The 22,464-nt window shown below is 35.8% G+C and overlaps 1 protein-coding gene across 2 annotated transcripts in view; it reads right to left on the bottom strand.

Annotated features, from left to right (window-relative positions):
* Nucleotides 1-20,152, bottom strand: part of LOC125654441 (ectopic P granules protein 5 homolog) — a 53,063-nt gene extending 32,911 nt beyond the window's left edge. Inside the window, exons 1-18 of one of the 2 annotated variants that reach the window (XM_056143913.1) lie at nucleotides 20,074-20,152; nucleotides 15,165-16,256; nucleotides 14,537-14,704; nucleotides 13,130-13,290; nucleotides 12,894-12,976; nucleotides 9,721-9,860; nucleotides 9,430-9,635; nucleotides 8,785-8,884; nucleotides 8,289-8,409; nucleotides 8,019-8,175; nucleotides 6,712-6,858; nucleotides 6,329-6,483; nucleotides 5,770-5,921; nucleotides 5,321-5,461; nucleotides 3,354-3,518; nucleotides 1,465-1,587; nucleotides 979-1,226; nucleotides 183-323 (exon numbers count right to left, since the gene is read on the bottom strand). In XM_056143913.1, the coding sequence (XP_055999888.1) occupies nucleotides 183-323; nucleotides 979-1,226; nucleotides 1,465-1,587; nucleotides 3,354-3,518; nucleotides 5,321-5,461; nucleotides 5,770-5,921; nucleotides 6,329-6,483; nucleotides 6,712-6,858; nucleotides 8,019-8,175; nucleotides 8,289-8,409; nucleotides 8,785-8,884; nucleotides 9,430-9,635; nucleotides 9,721-9,860; nucleotides 12,894-12,976; nucleotides 13,130-13,290; nucleotides 14,537-14,704; nucleotides 15,165-16,256; nucleotides 20,074-20,148 (3,575 nt within the window). In that variant the 5' untranslated portion in view covers nucleotides 20,149-20,152. Of the gene's footprint in view, nucleotides 1-182; nucleotides 324-978; nucleotides 1,227-1,464; nucleotides 1,588-3,353; nucleotides 3,519-5,320; nucleotides 5,462-5,769; nucleotides 5,922-6,328; nucleotides 6,484-6,711; nucleotides 6,859-8,018; nucleotides 8,176-8,288; nucleotides 8,410-8,784; nucleotides 8,885-9,429; nucleotides 9,636-9,720; nucleotides 9,861-12,893; nucleotides 12,977-13,129; nucleotides 13,291-14,536; nucleotides 14,705-15,164; nucleotides 16,257-18,630 lie in introns of both variants that reach the window. The other variant, XM_056143914.1, reaches the window with a different exon arrangement.
* Between the last annotated feature and the right edge of the window lie 2,312 nt (nucleotides 20,153-22,464).

Here is a 22,464-nt window from a genome sequence, read left to right as displayed (position 1 = left end):
AAAAATGACTTAACTTTACTGATGCATTAATTCATAGCAATATATGATAATATTTGCATGGGTATTGGTGATTACATACCAATGCTACTTGTCCTTATTTTGGAATAACTGACCATGTTTCACTCTGTAACACTGTATAACTAATAGCATACAGAGAAGAATGCTGCAACATTTTTACATACTTGTCATTTTGAATGAGGGCCTGTGTTTTGTTGACAAACAATGGTACAGTGTATCTCAAGATGTGGAGTGAAGGCAGATAGTGGTAGTTCTCAGCCAGATTCACAACCTGGTCCAACCCCTCAACAAGGAAGTCAGCATCACTACAATCAAGCAATCAACAGAAAATGGGTTTTTTTCCAAATCCAGGTTTGAAAATCAAATACTAAATACAGTACGGAAATGAGAAGGACTGTTTTACCACTGTAACAACCCCCCTTTGCTGATAATAAAGCTGACATTTTATTAACAATAAGGATACAGCACATATCCAACAAATGTCTATTACAACATTTCATTCAGAAAAACATTAAAGGAATGGGCTACAGAGACTGCCTCTCTTAACCCTCTCCCTCATTATGGATCATCTGCACAGACATCGCAGGGTGATAGAATTTATTCTTTCTCATACCTTTGCATAGAAAAGATACACTCAAGTAGCACATGTATTTGTATACTGTAAACGTACATTGTTACCTGCGACACTTATATCTGCTAAGTCTGTGGTCACATAAACTCCGCATAATTTCATTACAGCGAGCTTAAAAGTATGTAAGCTAATTTCATGTAAACCACATGCAACTCAGCAGAATTTCATACCCATGGACGAAACTAAAACTCATAATCCATGAAATTATGACTCCACGCAATTAAATATGTCCACCGTATCAAGAATTGGGAACTACTGAAAGCTTTTAATATCATGTCTTAAAATCAACAACTAGTACATGTATATTCATTTTCATGTGATCTACTTACCTATGTCCATATTTGGTGATAACCAGGGACATATAAGAGGCCATACTGTTTTTTTCCTTCAGCCCTCTCAGAACAGGAAGAAGTGAGTTATCATTGGCTAAGACTGGCACACCCCCACTGATATTAGCGAATGCAATGTCAGTTGATGGAAAGCTGCTCTGATGAAGGTGCAACTTCATGGCAACATTCCAAGCCCACATATTGAACACCTGTTCACTGGTCTGCTGTTGTTTCATAGCCGATGCAAGCTAAAATAAAATCACCTAATATAAATGTCATGCAACAAAACAAATTCCTTATTTACCTTGCAGTAAAACCCACTGATGAATGATAACAATTTTGCATGCATATATTCATGTATTGTCTATAAAATGAATTGATATCCATATCTAAAATTGATATATCAATTTTCTAGAAGTCTTCTTTTTAAAAAAATCAATTAAAAATATAATCCCACGCTAATTCTGCGCCTATAAATTTGCATACCTGTTTGAAGCTTTCTGTGATATAGAATCCCATGTTTTTATTGGTGATGAATTTACCAAAAGCCTCTGTCAACAACACTGCTATCTGTTTATGGATCTCATGAGGCAGGAACAATCTCTTTGTCTGAAACCAAAGTTACGTGTACACTGTATACATATGCTTCTAAGTATCTGTGAATCAGCATGTATATGTTACTGCCTTCTCGTTAAAAAAAAAATCTACTTAAGTCAATGAATATGATGAACATTTCACTTCTTAAAATGTGGGGGAAAAAATCATGAAGGTCTGATCAGTGTAGCTATTAGGTCTGTTCAATTCATGTGTTCAGTGTACATAGATTGAGAAGAATTACATGCATAATTATAAAGAATGGTTGAAACTTTTCAATAAACTTAAACTAATTTTCAGTGAAAAACATAATGCATAGTTTATTTACTTTATTACTTTATTACTTTATGTACTTTATTATATGATTCATTATATTCACTTATAAAATGACACACGTTTGACTGATCCTTGTTTTGTAATTTTGAATAGCCAATCAATATATACATGTTCTAGAACCATGTGACCAGATCAAAGAGGGAGTAGTTTCACAGCTTGAATAATTAGAAATGCACAACAGAATGTATCTGTAGGGTATATAGTTTTGTATAACAAAATCCTGCTAAAGACTTACAACTAAATGCACATTTCAAAGCTTGAAAAATAAAAGTGTTCTGAACTTCACATGTCAAATGTTAACACTAACATGATTTACTGAATGATATGAACGATCAATAATCTCAATTATCTACAGCACCTAGATCAACAAGAGGTACTGTGAGCAATGCTCACTAAGAATACCCCCCGCTTACCCCAATCTCCCAAAGGGTGTTGGTAATAGGTATAAACTACCTCTTTTCTGAGTGTAAAAAACAAATGGCATGACAAACCGAACCATATTGCTACTTCGATGTCCAGTGCACATGACCATTGACCTTTTGACCCCAAAATCGATAGGGAACATCTTCATCCCATGGGTAGTCCATATATATGATATGGTGACTGTAGGTGGAAAGGATAACGCTTTAGAGCCCGGAAACCATATTGCTACTTCAATGCCCAGTGCCCGTGACCTTTGACCTTTTGACCCCAAAATCGATAGGGAACATCTTCATCCCATGGGTAGTCCATATGTTTGATATGGTGACTGTAGGTGGAAAGGATAACGCTTTAGAGCCCGGAAACCATATTGCTACTTCGATGTCCAGTGTGCTTGACCTTTGACCTTTTGACCCCAAAATCGATAGGGAACATCTTCATCCCATGGGTAGTCCATATATATGATATGGTGATGGTAGATGGAAAGGATAATGCTTTAGAGCCCGGAAACCATTGCGTCTACAGACGGACGGACGGACGGACAACCCGATTCCAGTATAATAAGGCTGCACCGTATAATATTTTTGTCTCTCCTTGTTATGGAATCCTTAGCTATGATGTTGACCTAAGGAATTGAAAATAATGTCCCCTCTAGCTGAGCTAGGAACAAGTTTTACTTCTTACACCCCACCCCCACTTCCACCACCTTCCATCCCCGCATGCTTTAAGCCTCAAAATTACAACAACAACAAAATTCTTCTGAGCCTACCTTTTGATCTACTCCCCAATTGAGTTGACTAAGCACATGCCTTGTGAGTTGATTCTGAGCCTACCTTTTGATCCACTCCCCAGTTGAGTTGACTAAGCACATGCCTTGTGAGTTGATTCTGAGCCTACCTTTTGATCCACTCCCCAATTGAGTTGACTAAACACATGCCTTGTGAGTTGATTCTGAGCCTACCTTTTGATCCACTTCCCAGTTGAGTTGACTAAGCACATGCCTTGTGAGTTGATTCTGAGCCTACCTTTTGATCCACTCCCCAGTTGAGTTGACTAAGCACATGCCTTGTGAGCTGATTCTGAGCCTGGTTGAGATCTGATGACATCAGCCATTGCTTTAAGACAACGATATCCGGGTCACATGGAATCCATTGATGAAATGGTAATGCTTGGAAAAGGTAAAGGGCCATCTGTCATAGAACAAAGGAGGAGTGGAATCGGTTTTGAACTAAGAACTGTACACATTTCTGACTGTATTGTTAGTGTATGTTAAACTCTGAGTATACATATGACCACTAAGAAAATTGTTACAAAGGGGTGGGTGTACAATAAGACATTAAGAAGTCAGTATTATAAAACAGGCATCCCTTTATAATGAGACATAATACAGTAAAGATGTGTGACAGCATTTAAAAGAGAGAGGGGAAACACACAGAGGTGATTATGCCTCAATTTCACATAATCTACAACGTAACAGTATTACAATAGAAAGTCTATGTCTACTTCTACTTTCAATTGTAAAAACAGTGATTCCGAAGGTCCGTCAGACATTGGCAAATGTCCAGTAATTTTTGTTTTGGTCCGAACATTATCAGTTATTGGCCGGACAAAGTGTCCGATAATTTTTTTTCCAATGATATATATGATTTAATAGATAAATTTTCAATTTTTAGCAGCATGTCCCAAGATTTATTCTGTTCTTTAGTCATTACAAACAGAAAATGTGAACTCAAATATTTATCAAACTTGCAATCATCTTCAATTCCCCTGAGAGGGTGATAATACAATTGAACAATATTCCGTGAAACTACAGACGTCTTTGAAGCGTTTGAATTAGGTAATAAATAAATAACAATTGTAAAAACAGTGATTCCGAAGGTCCGTCAGACATTGGCAAATGTCCAGTAATTTTTGTTTTGGTCCGAACATTATCAGTTATTGGCCGGACAAAGTGTCCGATAATTTTTTTTCCAATGATATATATGATTTAATAGATAAATTTTCAATTTTTAGCAGCATGTCCCAAGATTTATTCTGTTCTTTAGTCATTACAAACAGAAAATGTGAACTCAAATATTTATCAAACTTGCAATCATCTTCAATTCCCCTGAGAGGGTGATAATACAATTGAACAATATTCCGTGAAACTACAGACGTCTTTGAAGCGTTTGAATTAGGTAATAAATAAATAACAGCTTTTAAACTATACTCTGATCAAGAAGTACTTGAGCAACATGGGCACGTTTGATTGAACAATTTGAATTTGAGTTACGCGATTTGCTTGAGTTTAAAAAAACCTGGGTCATAACACGGGTTGGTAAAGTTTACTCCACTGACGAATCTGAAGTGAAATGCTTTGGCTAATAAAGTACATGTACATCACGGATGCTATTCCGAAGTCTGGGCCAGAAAGTTCAAATTTACATGAAAGCTTCCTGACATAGTGCAGATTCAAGTTTGTTAAAATCATGGCCCCCAGGGGTAGGGTAAGGCGACAATAGGGGATCAAAGTTTTACATGGGAATATAAAGGGAACATCTTTAAAAATCTTTTCAAAAACCACTGGGCCAGAAAGTTCAAATTTACATGAAATTTTAAGCTTCCTGATATAGTGTAAATTCAAGTTTGTCAAAACCCTGGCCCCCAAGGGTAGGGTGGGGTCACAATAGGGGATTAATTTGCCTATAAAAGTTTGGTCTGGTAAAATGTGATTTGGTCCAGTAATATCTCAACCATTGCTGGACCAAATGTCCAGTAAGTACCAGAAGACCTTGGGAAGCACTGTAAACATCAACTCTTTCTTATTTTATTCATCCTACATGTACCTTACTACGAAAATATATAACAGTAACAACATCAATGACAATTTTTCAAAAATCCACAAAACCTTTGAATATTGATGAAACCACAATATGTCATAAATCATTTCATCATGAACTCTTTTTTTTTTTATCATTGAACCCTCATCAAAACTAATATCTGCAGCACTTACAGCTCCAATGTTGTCCATGTTGTCCTTCGTGCCCTGGATGAGGAGGGACAGTATAAATGGATGAGCATTGGCCACTGATACCAGTAATTCCCGCCCAACCTTAGAGCATGCCTCCCTTGTCTGACTACACACATAGCAAATCTACAAGACGTGAAAAGTAGTCAGTTTAGTGCACCCTCATTATGTTTTTTTCTCTCTTTAAGTTTCTTCACCAGTACAATTAATATTTGAAATTCTGTACAAATTGACATTTTTCTGCTACATTGCATATGCTGGATTAGCTACTACATTTATGAAATTATGAAAATATATCAATGTTTTTCAAGTCAAGTATAATGAAATCATAATTAACAGTTTTTAAAATGGTTATAATGAAGTGTAATTTCTAATAAATCTTTGCTCGTTGATAGCTAGTATTTGATACACTATAGTAAATATGAATGAAAAACCTCAAATAGTCCAAAGGCCACAGCTTCAATAAATTCTGTCTCCTCAGCCTTCCTACACTGGGCCATGTTGGCCAAAGCTGTTAACAGGAAGATGACTTCAGAAGTGGGAAGGAGGTTGATGACATCAGCCAGTTGTAACTTGCTTTCCGGGTCTGTAACCAAACAAGAATTATCTATCAAAGGTAACTGATAATTTTTATCATTCAAAATTCATCAGTAATATGTAAGTTAATATTAAGAAAAACATCCCAGAAAAAATAATTATGATAAGACACAGTACATTTCAGCATTCATAGAATTTCATGTCACCTCATCAGCAATGATCACTTTAAAGACATGTACTAAAGCTGAACACCAACAAATTGTATACATTCCTTATATCAAAACTTAGAAATTCATATTTTTCATTCCATCTTTTCAGTAATTGTTTAATATTTCCAAAAGTATTCATTCCAATCTTCTTTTATTGTATTGCATGAAACAAGGATCTACAAATTTCAAATTCCAGAATTTAATATGAAAGCATCATCTGTCAGAATTTAATTCAACACCACTTTACCTGCAACAAATTTTCGACACTCTTCTTCCGTTGGCATACTCATTTCTGTGACCCTTTGACCTCTCCCCTGATGCATAGACCACAGCAATAACCACATTGTTTCCTTAGTAACAGTAGAGTATGGCATGTCTGTCATAAACTGCCATGACCCCAACCTAAAAGACAAACACCCACTATCAATTCAATATTTACAGCTATCTACAGCACAAGCTGTCTTTTTAAGCTCAACTGCTCTATTACAAAAAAAAAAAAAAAAAAAAACAAAAAAAAAAAATTCCATCACTTATAAATCTGTCCATCTAATATACATGTAAATACTTATACTGAGGAAATCTTCTTTTTTTCTGTATATTATGATTTTGATATTAAGTAAATTCACTTGCTTTTCTGCTGATAGAATAGTGCTGGTGCATCTCTGGAAGAAACGGTTATACTCCACCTCCAGTCTAGCTAACTGTGCTTGAGGAAGACTTTGCTTGTTGAGTTTATAGAAATTCTCCCAGTGGTCTGACACATATTGTACAGTCATTCTAAAACAGAACATACACAGCCAGTTACAGAGCATGCATGATGATACTGTGGAAAGGGAGAGAGATACAGATAAACTGACAGACAAAGAGAGAGAGATACAGACAAACTAACAAAGAGAGAGAGATACAGACAAAGAGAGAGAGATACAGACAAAGAGAGAGAGAGATACAGACAAACTAACAAAGAGAGAGAGAGATACAGACAAAGAGAGAGAGAGATACAAACTGACAAAGAGAGAGAGAGATACAGACAAACTGACAAAGAGAGAGAGATACAGACAAACTGACAAAGAGAGAGAGAGAGAGAGAGAGAGAGATACAGACAAACTGACAGACAAAGAGAGAAAGAGATACAGACAAACTGACAAAGAGAGAGAGATACAGACAAACTGACAAAGAGAGAGAGAGATACAAACTGACAGACAAAGAGAGAGAGAGAGATACAGACAAACTGACAAAGAGAGAGAGATACAGACAAACTGACAGACAAAGAGAGAGAATACACAATTATTGAGTAAACTATTTTGTTGCTGCTTACAATCATCATGATGGCATTCTGATCACTATAATACCTGATCATTCTTCTACATCACATGGTCACATTTCTGATCACTATAATACCTGATCATTCTTCTAAATCACATGGTCACATTTCTGATCACTATAATACTTAATCATTCTTCTAAATCACATGGTCACATTTCTGATCACTATAATACCTGATCATTCTTCTAAATCACATGGTCACATTTCTGATCACTATAATACCTGATCATTCTTCTAAATCACATGGTCACATTTCTGATCACTATAATACCTAATCATTCTTCTAAATCACATGGTCACATTTCTAATCACTATAATACTTAATCATTCTTCTAAATCACATGGTCACATTTCTGATCACTATAATACCTGATCATTCTTCTACATCACATGGTCACATTTCTGATCACTATAATACCTAATCATTCTTCTAAATCACATGGTCACATTTCTGATCACTATAATACTTAATCATTCTTCTAAATCACATGGTCACATTTCTGATCACTATAATACCTGATCATTCTTCTAAATCACATGGTCACATTTCTAATCACTATAATACTTAATCATTCTTCTAAATCACATGGTCACATTTCTGATCACTATAATACCTAATCATTCTTCCAATTCTTTTGTTGAGTTGTTTGTATCTTGGCATATTGTAATTCTGGAGCCCACATCCCAGTATCTCCACAAAACAGGTACAAAAGGCCAGGAGTTTCAGGAACAGGGACTCTGAAGTCCGCCTGCAGTCATACTCGGGAGAACCTACAGGAACAACATAGACAATGCACTGAGAAACCTTTTTAATCAGTTCTAATACATGGACATCACTATAGGCAAATTGTGCTTGGAGCGCGGGGTATTGTGTGATCACCTACCATCTGACTGAGTTGTCATCAGCAGTACATGCTTGAAGACTTCTACCACCTGCAGCTGATTCAGTATCGCTACCACATCATTTTCATGGAGGTATAACCAAGCATTCGTTGGATCTTCATCCTTCAAATGGAAAAATGAAAACATCTATCATACTTATACATTATAAATACCAGCAAAATGTACATTTTCAGGGACCTACATACTACATGAATAGATGATATGGACAGTTCTCAATACAAACATGCTCTTACACTGAACAATTCACAAACACAATGAATATCTTTATGAATAATTCATAAGCACATCGAATTTCTTGATGAATAATTCACAAACACATTGAATTTCTTCATGAATAATTCACAAACACATTGAATTTCTTGATGAATAATTCACAAACACGTTGAATTTCTTGATGAATAATTCACAAGCACATTGAATTTCTTGATGAATAATTCATAAGCACATTGAATTTCTTGATGAATAATTCATAAGCACCTCATCTCCATCGGAGTCTACCATGATCCAGTTGTTGGACTGATTGCCACCTTCTATAGTTGTGCATTTACCCATCAGCGCTACAAACTCTTCTCTGCCCCTAGTCATCAAATATTATTTAGAACACTGAGTTACAAAATATTCCACATTTCCTGTACATTTCAATATACTAGCTGCTAATTATTTTGGTGTTAGCATAGTAAATGTCATACAGCAAATATTGAGATTCAGAGTTTAATCATGTTAAGTATGAATTACTGTGAAATATAGCTGATGTAAAACACAACAAAATGGAGTATCCCTTGCAACTGAAATCGCAAAACTTTTCTCAAATCAATAACATCAAAACGTATGTTCCTCACGATAAATCAAAGACTACACTTTTTGACATCATAGATAGTTGCTTATTCAACAAAACTGGAAAACGGAAATATTCATATCTAGTGATCAGTCATCCAAAAATTATAATTTTGTATTCATATTGTACCATTGCTTATACGAGTTGTGAGATTGACCACTGTTCGTTATCTTCACATTTCATTTATAAACTTGAAATCTGATGCGATTTAAATCTCCGTTATGCACACAGTCAGTCATACATTCACACTCATACCATCACATGACTATACCGTACTTCACACTTACTTGATCGGCATTAGAACGGTGGCAAAACATGTAAGGATGTGATCTAAAATTGGACTGTCAAAACTTGATTGGCTGCTGAGAGTATGAAATGCTGGAACTTGAATTAAACTGGTTCCCCATTTGCCTACACCAGCTGGGCAGCGTAAGATGTGATTCAAAACAAACAGGTGGTCCTCATAACTTGCAACCCGCACTAATGCTGATATCTTAAATCATAATAGAAATGCATAGAATTTCACTCAAAATTCATATCCTTCAGAAGTCCAAAACATACGATTTCTGTGGTCTTACCATTCTCTGAGTCCATGTTCTAATGTTCTGAACGAATTCATGATCTTTGATTGGCTGGCGATGAAAGACAAAGAGAACTGTGATGCAGTCTCGCAGTCGATTGATTTGGTGTTGAACATCAGGACTGTGACGGTGACATGCTACAATAGTATGAATTTTCAAATATTTCTTGTTAGTTAGTCGCACAGAGATTTTGAAGAAGAGTTGTCAGAAGACAACATAGCTCGCCTGGAAGCATGACTCTACTTAATTTTCATACCATATTAAAGGCCTGGTCATGTGGCATCTAAACTTGAAATATCAAATCCCTATCCCCTAGGTTCAAAAGATATAGCCCAGGTTAAAGTTTTTAAAAAGTAGGTCAAAGTCCACAGTAAAGGTCACTAAGCCAAAAGTATCATGAGGTATATCTTTATGTGAAATATCAAAACCCTATCTCCTTGGTTCAAAAGGGAAAGCCTAAGTTAACATTTTTAAAAAGTAGGTCAAAGTTCAAGGTCAGAGTCACAAGTATCCTGTCACATATAGGCAAACCAATACAATTAATAAGAAACTCTACTGCCAGGTGCCTGCTTGTGTTTAAAACCCCTTTCCTGAGGATTGAACAGTTTAACCAGTAGTTCACATCACTCATTTTTACCAAAGACTACAAACTAACAAGATAGCTAACTAGTTCTAATTGTAACGGGGACCGTTACATATGTTCCCCAAACCTCCCCCAATTAAAAAGTGATGTCCTTTTAAATCTATAGCAAAAAATCATTTTATTTTAGTCTTTAATTACATGTAGTACATTCAATATGGTCATTTCAGTACCAAGAAATGAAAGAAAGTGTTGCACGTGCATACACGCGCACGCGTGTACGATTCCGAATTTTTGTTGATGTCGTTCAACAGGCATTTGTATCATATACCCACAGTATGAATTTCATAACGTTTCCACCAAATATAAGAAAGTTATAGCGATTTTAAAATTGTCCAATCAGAATTCAGCACACGTGCATACACGTGCTTAGCAGTAATTCTAACCACAGCAATTTGTAAGGAGTACCAAGACACATCTAAACCATTAATATCAATAGAATTTGATGAAAAACAAAAACCTTATCGTCCTTTAAAAATTGAACATTTAAAAAACGTTGCACGCGCATGCGCGTGTACGTTGGCATTTTTTTATTACACCAATATATAGATACACATATTGTCTACTTATGCTGTGAATATCATCTCATTCGCTTCATAAATAAGATAGTTACAAACATTTTAGTATTATCCAATCAAAATGAAGCGCACGTGCATGCGCGTGCAAATTGGTAATTTTGACTATGTAAATCAGTTAAGGGTCTCAATATCTACCTATGATATGAATTTCAAGCCATTTCAATGAACAACAAAAAAGTTAGACTGATTCCAAAGTTAGTGTACAAATTTTGGAATGCGCGTGCTCGCGCATGCGTGCGCGTGCTGACAAAATAACTATTATTTTTCATATGTACAAATGATATACTATCATCCTATTTAGGTTTTATATCGCTTCCTTCAATATTCTGATTTTCCATTTTTTTGTACCAAAATTGCAATGCACGTGCGCGCGCGTGCATGCACGTGCAAACAAAATGACTATCACTATGCACATCTACAAACGCTATACTATCATCCTGGAAAGTTTCATATCGATCCCTTTTGTAGTTTCTGAGAACACTACCGGACAAAAAAGTACCGGAGAAAAAGAATAATAATAATAATAATAATAATAAGAAACAGAGTAAAAACAATATGTTCCCAAACTTTGTTTGGGGAACATAATTATTTTCAATTCAAGATTCGTATGAGTGCATGCTACATCACAGTGTAACAATCAATACAATTACTCCATGAAGTGTGCATTGTAAAATTTAAAACAGATCATGCTGGTGGAATTTCTTTCAGCTTTTGTATAAATACTGGTAGTAGTAGAAATCTGCATCAACAATATGGCTCTGTTTGCAATACAAATTCTATCATAAAACTTTTTTCAATACCATGCCCTATTGAGTATATACTTGGGTGACCTAAGAATGAGTTTTGAAAAGTTTATAATAAAGGACTCTAAAAAATGGACATAGCTCACATAGACTTTTGGAAAAAATCAGCTACGAAAAAGAACAAAAAATGTATTTCTCAGAATGTCATGATCCATTTTTATTGACAATATTATGAGAATAGATTTTTAACATGAGAACCACAAACAGTACATCATACACCTGTCAGACAGCGATGACAAAATTTCAGTCCAATATCTGTATCCATAATGAGAAAACGTCCAGGAATTTATTTGACCTATTTTTAGCCCTAAAGTAGGCTTTGTGAACCAATTGAGCTGAAATGCAAACTGAATCTGTATTTCTCTAAGAGGAGGGTAGTGACTACATTTCAGGGCAATACCTGAATCCATAACAAAATAAATCTGGAAAACTGTTTGAGAGCAGTGTGGTGAAGTTTGACAGTCTGGACAAGGTATTTAGGCGCTCAGGTTAACTAAAAATAATTAGTGAATTACACTCAAGATTATCTAAATCTTTATAGAGAATGGAGCCAAAATAAATTTACAGAATTGAATTTATTCTGCCTGCTCAGTAAGTCATCTGTAATGGTGAATTTGTTATATCACCACCCATGTTTTATTGCCCAAAGTGGTCTTGAACAAAAATTGGCAAAATATCAAGGGAGCATTGTACTTCTATTATATTATTATATCTGCAGCACAGATAAATACATCTAAAAATATCAAACAAACAATCATAAAACAAAGCTCAGAACAAGATGTGTTTGTGAAACACAAATGCCCCCCAATAATGGCCATTTCCAAAGATGGCCACGGTCACAAGGACAAATATCTTAGTACCAGTAGAAAGATCTTGTCACAAGGAATGCTCATGTGCAATATGAAAGCTCTAATATTTACCATTTAGAAGTTATGACCAATGTCAATTTTTTTAAAAGTAGGTCAAAATGTTGGTACCCATGGAAAGGTCTTGTCACAAGGAATTCTCGTGTGAAATATCAGAGCTCTAGCACTTACTGTTCAAAGTTATTAGCAAGGTTAAAGTTTCAGACACAGAATTACAGAATGACAAAAACAATATGCCCCTCAATCTTCGATCTCAGGGGCATAGATATAAAGATTTACGTACCTTGCACCGGAGCATTCCGTGGAATGTCCCTTAATGTCGGCGATGACATGAACAAGTTATGAATGTAAGATTCCACCTGTAATCTTTAAAGGACATCCAATTTCAATATAACACTTGACATTTGTAAGTTTAATGAAATTTCTTTTTATATGTATTCGAATACCATGGTTAATGCATGAATTTCTCTTCATCGGGACATTGATCATTAAAATATTCTAAACTGTTGTCATGGTTACCTAGCAAGCTGCGAGGAATAAGAATACAAAGCCAGTTGGTTCTGAATATTATGTCGTATCGATGTCAAAGTCTTTTTACAGCTGTTAAAAGCATCGTCGTGAAATTCTATGGATTCATATGTATGGGTTGTCTTGCAGGACGCGCCATCTCCACACATACCCTATCAAAATTTAAATTGAATTCTTATACACAAATACATGATGAATTTGGAATACATATTAACTTTTGAGACAAAGTTGTAAATAATAATAATAATAATATTTATTTATATAGCACCCTATCTGACTATAAATAACCACTCTAAAGCGCTGCACACAATAAAAATGATACAGCATGTTATAAACGTAGTAAAAGGAAATAATAATAGCATTAAGACAGATAATATCAAAACAATGCTAGAAAAACATCAATAATGTGAAGTAAAATTACTAAAATCTAAAACATGATATGTATGAAAAAAGTTCCACGCCGTACAATCAAATGATATAAAATGCAATACTTGAAATAAATATACAACAAGAGGTACTGTGAGCAATGCTCACTAAGAATACCCCCACTTACCCCAATCTCCCAAAGGGTGTTGTGAATAGGTATAAATTACCTCTTTCCCGAGTGTAAAAATATGGTATGCCTTTGTAGAAGAAAGTGGAAGATATAGTCCGAACACAAATCCATGTCATAAACCTATAATTTTGACCTTGAGATCAAAGGTCAAGGTCATAAAGAGGTCATAAAGGTACATGACACAGTCTCATGGTGATACGCCCATGTCTTATGGTATGACTATGTCAAAACCCTATAATCAATTTTGACCTTGAGGTCAAAGTTCAAAGTCATATAGAGGTCACGAAGGTACCCGACACATCGTCTCATGGTGATACACTCATGTGTCAAATATGGTATGCCTATGTCAAAGAACAAAGAAGTCATGGCCCCGACACAAATCCATTGTAAAAACCTTTAATTTTGACCTTGAGGTCAAGGTCATATAGAGGTCATGAAGGTATTCAACACATCGTCTCACGGTGATCCACCTGTGTGCCAAATATGGTATGCCTAAGTCAAAGAACAAAGAAGTTATGGCCCGGACACGAATCTGCAAAGACAGACCTGAACTTCGTTCGAGGGGTATAATTATACACTTGAAAAAGTCATGTTGAAATGATGGTAAAGAAACCATAAAGATTTAACCACCTATAATACTAATAACTGTAATTAGGGCAGGGGGTTTCAGAACACTCCCCCTATTTTGGTTGACGTCATTTTGCCCTGTTTGGGGGTATGCACCCTCCTTTTATTTGAAGGAAGAAAAGGTGTGGATTCCAGATTTTCTGGGTCTGCTTTTGGGATATCTGTTGAAGATGCAATGTTATGATAAGGTGAGAAATAACAAACTGTAAACTCACCTTGGCTGGAACAGACTGCTTCAGAGTAATCCAGCTCTGCTCCTTGAACTGTGTGTAGTCTCCTTGTAGGACCTGTACCTCCTGTTCGGCACTCAGAAAATGTCTCCTCGTTGCTAAGTAACTCAGCAAAATCTCATAGAACTCATGGTTCTCCCTCCTGAGTTCATTCTGCAAAAACGCATGGTGTGACAGATTGAGACTGCATGTATACAATACTGATGGCATTATACAGGTTCTCCTGTAATGCACGGTGAATGTGCTTAAAGATCTCATTTAAAATCAGCTCAAATGAATACCACCATTCAATAAAAGAAGAACAAAACTCAGATCTTAGGGTCATTGATCTCATTAAAACAGCAGACTTTACATCATAATTTCCATAGGAACACAGGAATATGCAAATGTCTTTAGATATACATATAACAGATTCTATTAAATATAAGCCAGTTGCACTATTTTCAAGAACATATTCATTATCTTAACATCTCTTACTGAATTTCCAGTGAAAAACTTTGATTTTTCAAAAATCCAGCTGCATTGAATTTCAATGCTGTCTCTGTATTTTACTCGTTGGTAACTTTTGTTGATTGTTTTGTTCACTTTATCTATAAACCTATTTGCATCATACCTGTATAAACCGGTCGACGAATGCCGGGTTGTTGGCCAGCTGTACATTGTAGTACAAGCTCTGCATCTGCTCTCTGGTCAGTGGCTGGATTCTGTCCCTGAATGACCTACATTCCACATATTGTTGCTCCCTCGGATCTTCAGTGAAGCGGTCCATCCCTGGGGCTGATGCAGTCCCGGCGCTGGGCCCGATGGAACATGATATGACTTCCAGCTTCTCACTGCTCACAGAAGTTTGTTCTATGAATTTATCCAACACAGGGTACAACTTGTCAGATAACTTTTCTGAAGTTGTTTGACTTGGTGCACAATCTGCAATTTCACTCATTAAATTTCTTGACTCTGAACTTTCTGATTTTTCAGTGCGTGTTTCTTTTGAATCTGTATCCTGTGATCCTCTAACGAGTTCGTTACTTCTAGATATTTCATCATCTTGAGGTGTCACAACAGTGCTCACAACTTCCTTTGATACAGTATCAACACTGTGAGTTCTCTCCTTTGATTCTAGAGTAGGTTGTGTTTCCTGCTTATCCTGACAGTTTTCTTCCTCTTGTTGATCATCCTCTTCCAAATCAATAAGCAAATTTTTCTCCCCTCCATCACCTTCAATCGAAGACACAGCAGAGTAAAAGCTCTCGCTCCTGTTGCATTTTGGATCCACCCTTACGTCTTCAATAGAAACAGCAGTCACATTCACCTCTTTGTTACTACCCTGCAAATCTGTCCTCTCGTCAGAATCAAAACGTTCTTCACACCTTTCTTTGACATCACTTCCTTTTCTGGAATCGTCTTTAGATGAAGAAACATTTACATCACCCGAAACATCTCCAAGATTCTGCTCCGAAGGGATCTCGACTTTGTCTGGAGGCTTCGGATCTGTCCTTTGAGATTCCGGATCTGTCACAGGTGACTCTGGTAGTGCTTCCACCAAAGACTCAGTTTTAGTCAGTAAATCTTCATTTCTTACAGTATCTCTTTCAATCACATCTGTTGTCTCCGAATCTATAATATTCTGAGCAAGAGAAACACTTGGAGGGCTGGCATTGAGTATTTCATCCCTTCTGTCTTTGCTGTCTATTTTGTGTTTCTTGGTCTAAAATTTCATAAAATGATTATCTTTTAATTCCATCTGAATAATAATGAATAATTATCAAAAACATCATAATGAATTACAAATACAGTAAAATTTTGTATTATGCCGAAGCTCATGGGACCAGCCAAAACTTTAACACATCTGAGGTTCTATACGTCAACTGAATCCATGCACTAGTATGTCTCAGACAATACAGTTGAAATTCTACATAAACTAGTCAGCCTATCCAAACACCTGTGTAGTCTGTTTCAATGTTCATTCCCTTTCTTTTTTCCCCCAGTGTTCTTTGCCCTGTGCAATGCTACAAACATCCTTTACAATCCAACAAAACTTTGTCTCTAAGAGCACGCCAGATTAAACTGATTGCACTGTTAGTAATTGTAGAGTTGTATATTGTTCGTCTGAAAAATCCTCCAACTTGTCATACATGTGCCTTGTTTTTGTTTCTTTGGCCTGAATATCAGTGCTATATTTTGTACTGCTATATTGTGAATCACATAATAAATCACACCATTTTATTTCACATTACATTTCTTTACAATGACATTTCAATTAGGAAAATTTAACATTTTATCAGGCCATAATCAGGGTGGATAAGATCAAAGATTTTCGAATTCCTGCCAAAAACCATTTAATATCCTCAATTTACACACTGCAGTCACTTGCTTTTGAAATTTTGATATCCCACGATACTTACGTTGCAGATTATATGTGTACAAGTATTTCTAGTACAATAATTGAGCCATTCCTAGCAAAAAGACCCTTACCTTATCGGAATCCAACAATGTTTTTCGAAAATTGTCATAATGAAAAAAAACTTGATGTCATTTTTTGCATACTTGTAAAGAAAAAGGCCTGGTCATGATTACCAATCATGAGCTGGTTGCCATCTTTGATTGACTGTAATATCTTAACGACAATCAACATTGCTCTAATGTTTTGAGGGATGCTCTCTATAGTTAACACTTTAGCACTAATATACATGTACATATAAAGGGCTCATATAATGTACTACTGAGGGCTACCACACCGATACAAGAAATAAGGGTGGTCAAAGGCATTGGAGTAGGAGCGAATGGGCAACAACCAGCACCCCACTACTTTTGCAGAAAGAGAAGAGGAGGATAAATTTTTGAATTTCTGACGGTGATCAGTGTTAATTTAAGAATTTCTGACGGCGATCAGTGTTAATTTCTGAATTTCTGCCTACGATCAGTGTTAATTTCTGAATTTCTGACGACAATCAGTGTTAATTTATGAATTTCTGACGGCGTTCAATGTTAATTTATGAATTTCTGACGGCGATCAGTGTTAATTGGAGTAGGAAATACAACGGCAATCTGTGATGAGTGGAGCAGCAATGTTTAAACTCTCTTATTAATTTTTAGATGTTTTTGAAGGACTACAAAACTATCAATACTTGGAAAGTAATATTGAGGATCTAGAATTGCCATATCAAAATATATGAATGTGATCTGCATTAGATCTATTGTGCTAAATTTACAATTGCATGACAATTGAATTAAAAACACACAGCTTAAACTTTGTGTAATTTCATATTGCATCTTTTTCTTTAATGAAAAATTGAATCTTTTTCTTTAATGACAAAAAGAAATATAAATTATCATCAAGATGTTGATGAAAATATAAAAGGGGCCTGACCACCCCACCCCCTCCTCTTATCCCTCAATTTAAGTTAGTTTCAATAGGTCACTAGTTTCTTGAACTTTATATTCATGTTTCAATATAAACTACTATAATTTCTGCAAAATGTAGTAGACTAGGTGTATATTCACAAAAGTCTGCCCTTCCCATTCCCTGGGAATGCTGATATTCTACCGAGAAGCAGTTCTGTTGCAAGATCAGTCTACTTACTGAGGTACATGTAACACCTGTTTTTGGAATATATAGTTAAAGCTCAGAATGTCCCTCTAGTACAATTACAGTGTAAAAATTAGTCATGTCTTTAATTCTCTTCCACTTTTAAAAAATATTAACCTTATAAGAAACCAGGAATTTATAGGGCTATCAAATTGTACATGTATGTATAAAATTTTGGGGGAAACAGTGTTACTGCAGTACTGTAAAGGGGGAAATATTCACTTGGATTTTAATTTTGCTATGTTCACAATTATATTAACAATCACAAAAATAAAACCATTGCAAAAGTGCTGTTCAAATTATTTTGCAAGTAACCATGAACTATTCACAGGGGTTTATCTGCAAAATTCAAACCAACTTGAAATTCTCAAGATTATCATTAAACATCAATTTTCTAAAGACTGGCACTGATTTAGTGAAAATTGTTTTAGTACATTATTTAACAATTTGGAAATGTAAACAAAACAAACTAAGATAATTTAAATTTTCTCACCTAAAGCCAAGATTCACCTGCATCCCAATGTTAACAGGTGGCAGAGAAATCCATTTCTTTCTCTCCTCTTTTCCTCCTCCCTCATCCTTCTCTCTCTCTTTCTTTGATCCCTCCCTTCCCCTTATCTTTCTCTCTTTTTCCTTTATCCCTCTGTTCCCCTCTTAGCTAACTAGCCCCTTCCTCTCCCATTTCCTTCCACTTTCTCTCCTCTCCATTTTACCCTGTCTACCCCCACAAATTAACTTATTTAGATACTAGTGTAGACATCAGTCTATTCTATATACTGTCTTACTACAGCCAAATATTTTTTTTCTCCTGATATCATCAGGTCCAGTCCAAAGACCATTTCTACCTACCTAGCTACTTATAGCTACCGAGGTATTTAAACCTACTCCAGGTAGCTATTTTTACCTACTTTTTCCTTTACTTGCATTTCCTGGGCCAAATGCAGGAACGGTGCAATATGGTGTGTACCAAATTTCTTGATTCACTTACACTGACTAGAATACCACAAAAATATTGGACAAAGAATGATTACATTCTAACCTTTCAAATTTGTATCAATAACTACACCCAGTTCCATTTCCTAGGAGCTTATAAGGATCGCTACGTGATAAGAAGTCTAAAATGTCTTACAAATCTGTATTAATTCTAAAGTTTACCATCATGCATGTTTACAATACATTAAAGGTTTTGGGGGCAATTTTTCAGGAATTTCCTCTACATTCTCTACCCTCATAAAGTATTCAAATTTACAATCAGAATTTTGCCGTGCACATGCACAACATGATACATATTTAAAACGACAGACCTGTTTAAAAGATGTGCCTTAATTATTATTTATCTATATTTTCAAAATCAGGTAAAAGTAGCTACTTAAAGTAGGTTTAGCTATGTAGGTGGAAATAGTCTTTGGACTGGACCTGATTATTTATCAATATTCGTAAGAAAAGTAGTTTAATGGGATGATTTGTAGCTGTTGTCGTTATTTTTATAAAATATTTATGACTGGATGAAAACAGTACAACATAGATTAATAGATATATCCTCTAAAACCTAAGCACACACACCAAGTACCGTGTTTGTTCAGCTGTTCAGTACAAACTAACGCTATATCCATTGCATTACGCAACATTACGTGTTCATTATTGAATTATACTATCACTTTGTCATGCGATATGTACAGTGCACGTGCAATGCGTATATCACGAGAGTTTCTCTCGTGTGCATTTAATGGGTATGTGTGGAATGTTAATTTAGTTAATAGACAATAAACGAAGTGTTTGAAAAGCAATTCTATAGTACATAGTGTATAGACACACACATCTTATCCTGGATTTCATGTTCCTAATATGCTGCATGCTGAGGTCTGGTTTTGAATAAAGGTTATACAGTACTCAATGTAGCATTACTTCATGGTAAAATGTCAGCAACACAACATACCTTTCCTTTTGATTTACTGCTTCTTGGTCGAACAGCTTCTGCCATCTTTTGTTGTTGTTCGTCACATGAATTCATTCGGAAATGTGTTTATGTTTCTCCTGTTCGACCAACATTAAGTAAACTCTAGTGCATTCCGAATGACAAAGCGCCATCTATAGGTTGACGTCACACTTGTTGAACATGTGAACAAGAGTGGATCTTACAGGAGCGCGGAGTCTCCAATCATATTTTCTGTCGGGATAGGAGGGCTGAAGGAGGGGGGGGGGGGGTACTTTATCATTTAAAACCACACAATAATATTTGGGGGAAGGGTGTGTCAGATGATTCAAATTCCTATCTATTCATTATTATTTACGTGTAATTAACTATTGAATATTTACATTTGCTTTGAGCTCTTCGGACCGCCCCTCCCCCCTTCTTTGGGCAGGAAAGGGGAAAGGTATAAACTACATGTATCCCACACCTTCTCTGAAAATGTTGTTTTGACGTCGATCATTGAAATACAACACAAAACGTTACATCTTTTGAACAGAAAGGGGAAGGGGGGAATTGCTGTTGGATGAAAATCTAAATTGAAGTAGTTGATGGGAGGGGGAGTCAAAACTCTTGTAAGTTTTTATTTAGTTTCTACTTCTTCACAACAAATGGGCCAATTTCAGTCACACTTGGCACAAATCATGCTTGAATTTAAAGGGAATTCAAGTTTGTCTTAAAAATGAAGGGCCATGTTCTCTCTAGAACTTAGATAATCAAGAAAAGGCAAAAATAGGAGAGGGCAATTTAAGACTGGACTACTGGGCCACCAAAGTTGTTTACATGAAAGCTTCCTGACATAGTATAGATTCAAGTTTGTTAACACCATGATCCTCATGGGTAGGATGATGGGGCCACAATATGGGATCAAAATATTATATGAGGATATATTTTGGAAAACTCTTTTAAAAATATCTTTAATAACAACAGAACCATTAAAAGCAAGCAATGCTAAGTAGTGCAGATAAGTCAGTCCAATTTAAGTCCCCCGGGGGTAGGATGGGGCAACAATAGGGCTCTTGTATTTTATATGCGTATTCCATGCGAAATACCCTTTTTGGTACCAACGTTTAATGACCTTGTGACCTCAACCTACGTATTTTAAAAAAAATCTAACCTACCAAATACTTATGACAAGGCCTTTCATTTAATTTCATGATTTATGACCTTGTGATAGCAAGGATGTGTTAGTTACATTGGTGTTGAGGCTTCTCCATGTTATGTGAATTCAAATGGGTTACGTTATGACCCTTTGGAACTAGGTTGGGGTCACATTATGGGGTCAATTTTTTTTCCATGGGAATTAAGATTGCTAAAAAAAAAACTTTTAAAGATCACAATACTTGAGAAGCAGCAGCAGGGCCAAGCATCCAAACTGATTCAGGTTAGCGAGATGGCCCATGGGCCTCTTGTTTAGTCTACACTTTCACCTGTGAAGAAACAGTAGAAAAAAAATGTAGAGTCAGAGCATCATTACTACGCATACAATGTACTTTATATTAAACTTGTATCAACATTCATCGTATCAAATTCATGGGGGTGGCCCTTGATGAAAACTGTGTGAATATTGGGATTTTTAAATTTTTGTTAGACAGTAAACTTTTAACCTTGCCCCAAGACACTTTGACCTTTAAGAAAGTCCGGTCACAGTAGGTCAGCGGATAGGGCGTTCACTTTGTGACCGGGAAGTCGTGCACACCCCATGCCATGTCTGCCTCAAAATTAAGATGAAAAAATAGTATGTGATAATTATATATTAACGCCAAATTAACATAAACTCAAGTAATTGTTCTTTAATTATTTGAAAATTGCGCGTTGAAGAGCCTTCACTGCTACGACCTGAGTGTCATACATATTCTAAATTTGTGATATTGTACCCAGAGCTGGGCGACGTCTGGGTATGAGTGAAAAATTCTCGAACTGAAGGGTTGTAAAACAAATAAACATGAGTTTAATGATGATGCGCACGTCTTGGAACTCCTCAACGTGCAGTTCATAATACGGTACAAGATGTGTTAAAAAACAATCTCATAAACTCTATAAAGAATACAAAATTGAAAGCAGGACAAACAGGGACACCAGGAAACACTTGAGGTGGGAGTAACACCTGCCGTGAACCCTATATTTTGTACCAGGTAAATTGAGTGATCTGTAGTCAAATCAGTATATAAAGAATGATCTAATAATCGATATGAAATACGTCAGACAGCAGGGTATAATAATCATAAATTTGCAAAATGCTGACAAGATTGTTGAAATCCCTGTAACATCAACTTGTTTATCAGTAGTCTGCTTTGATTTAAAATTTATCATATGTAGAACATGCTCTCGCGTTTGATATCGGTTGAGACGTAAACA

Source organism: Ostrea edulis, chromosome 7, assembly GCF_947568905.1.
Source record: "Ostrea edulis chromosome 7, xbOstEdul1.1, whole genome shotgun sequence".
NCBI classification, from domain to species: domain Eukaryota; kingdom Metazoa; phylum Mollusca; class Bivalvia; order Ostreida; family Ostreidae; genus Ostrea; species Ostrea edulis.
Note: the sequence above shows the minus strand (reverse complement) of the source record. Positions and strands in the feature narration are given on the sequence as shown.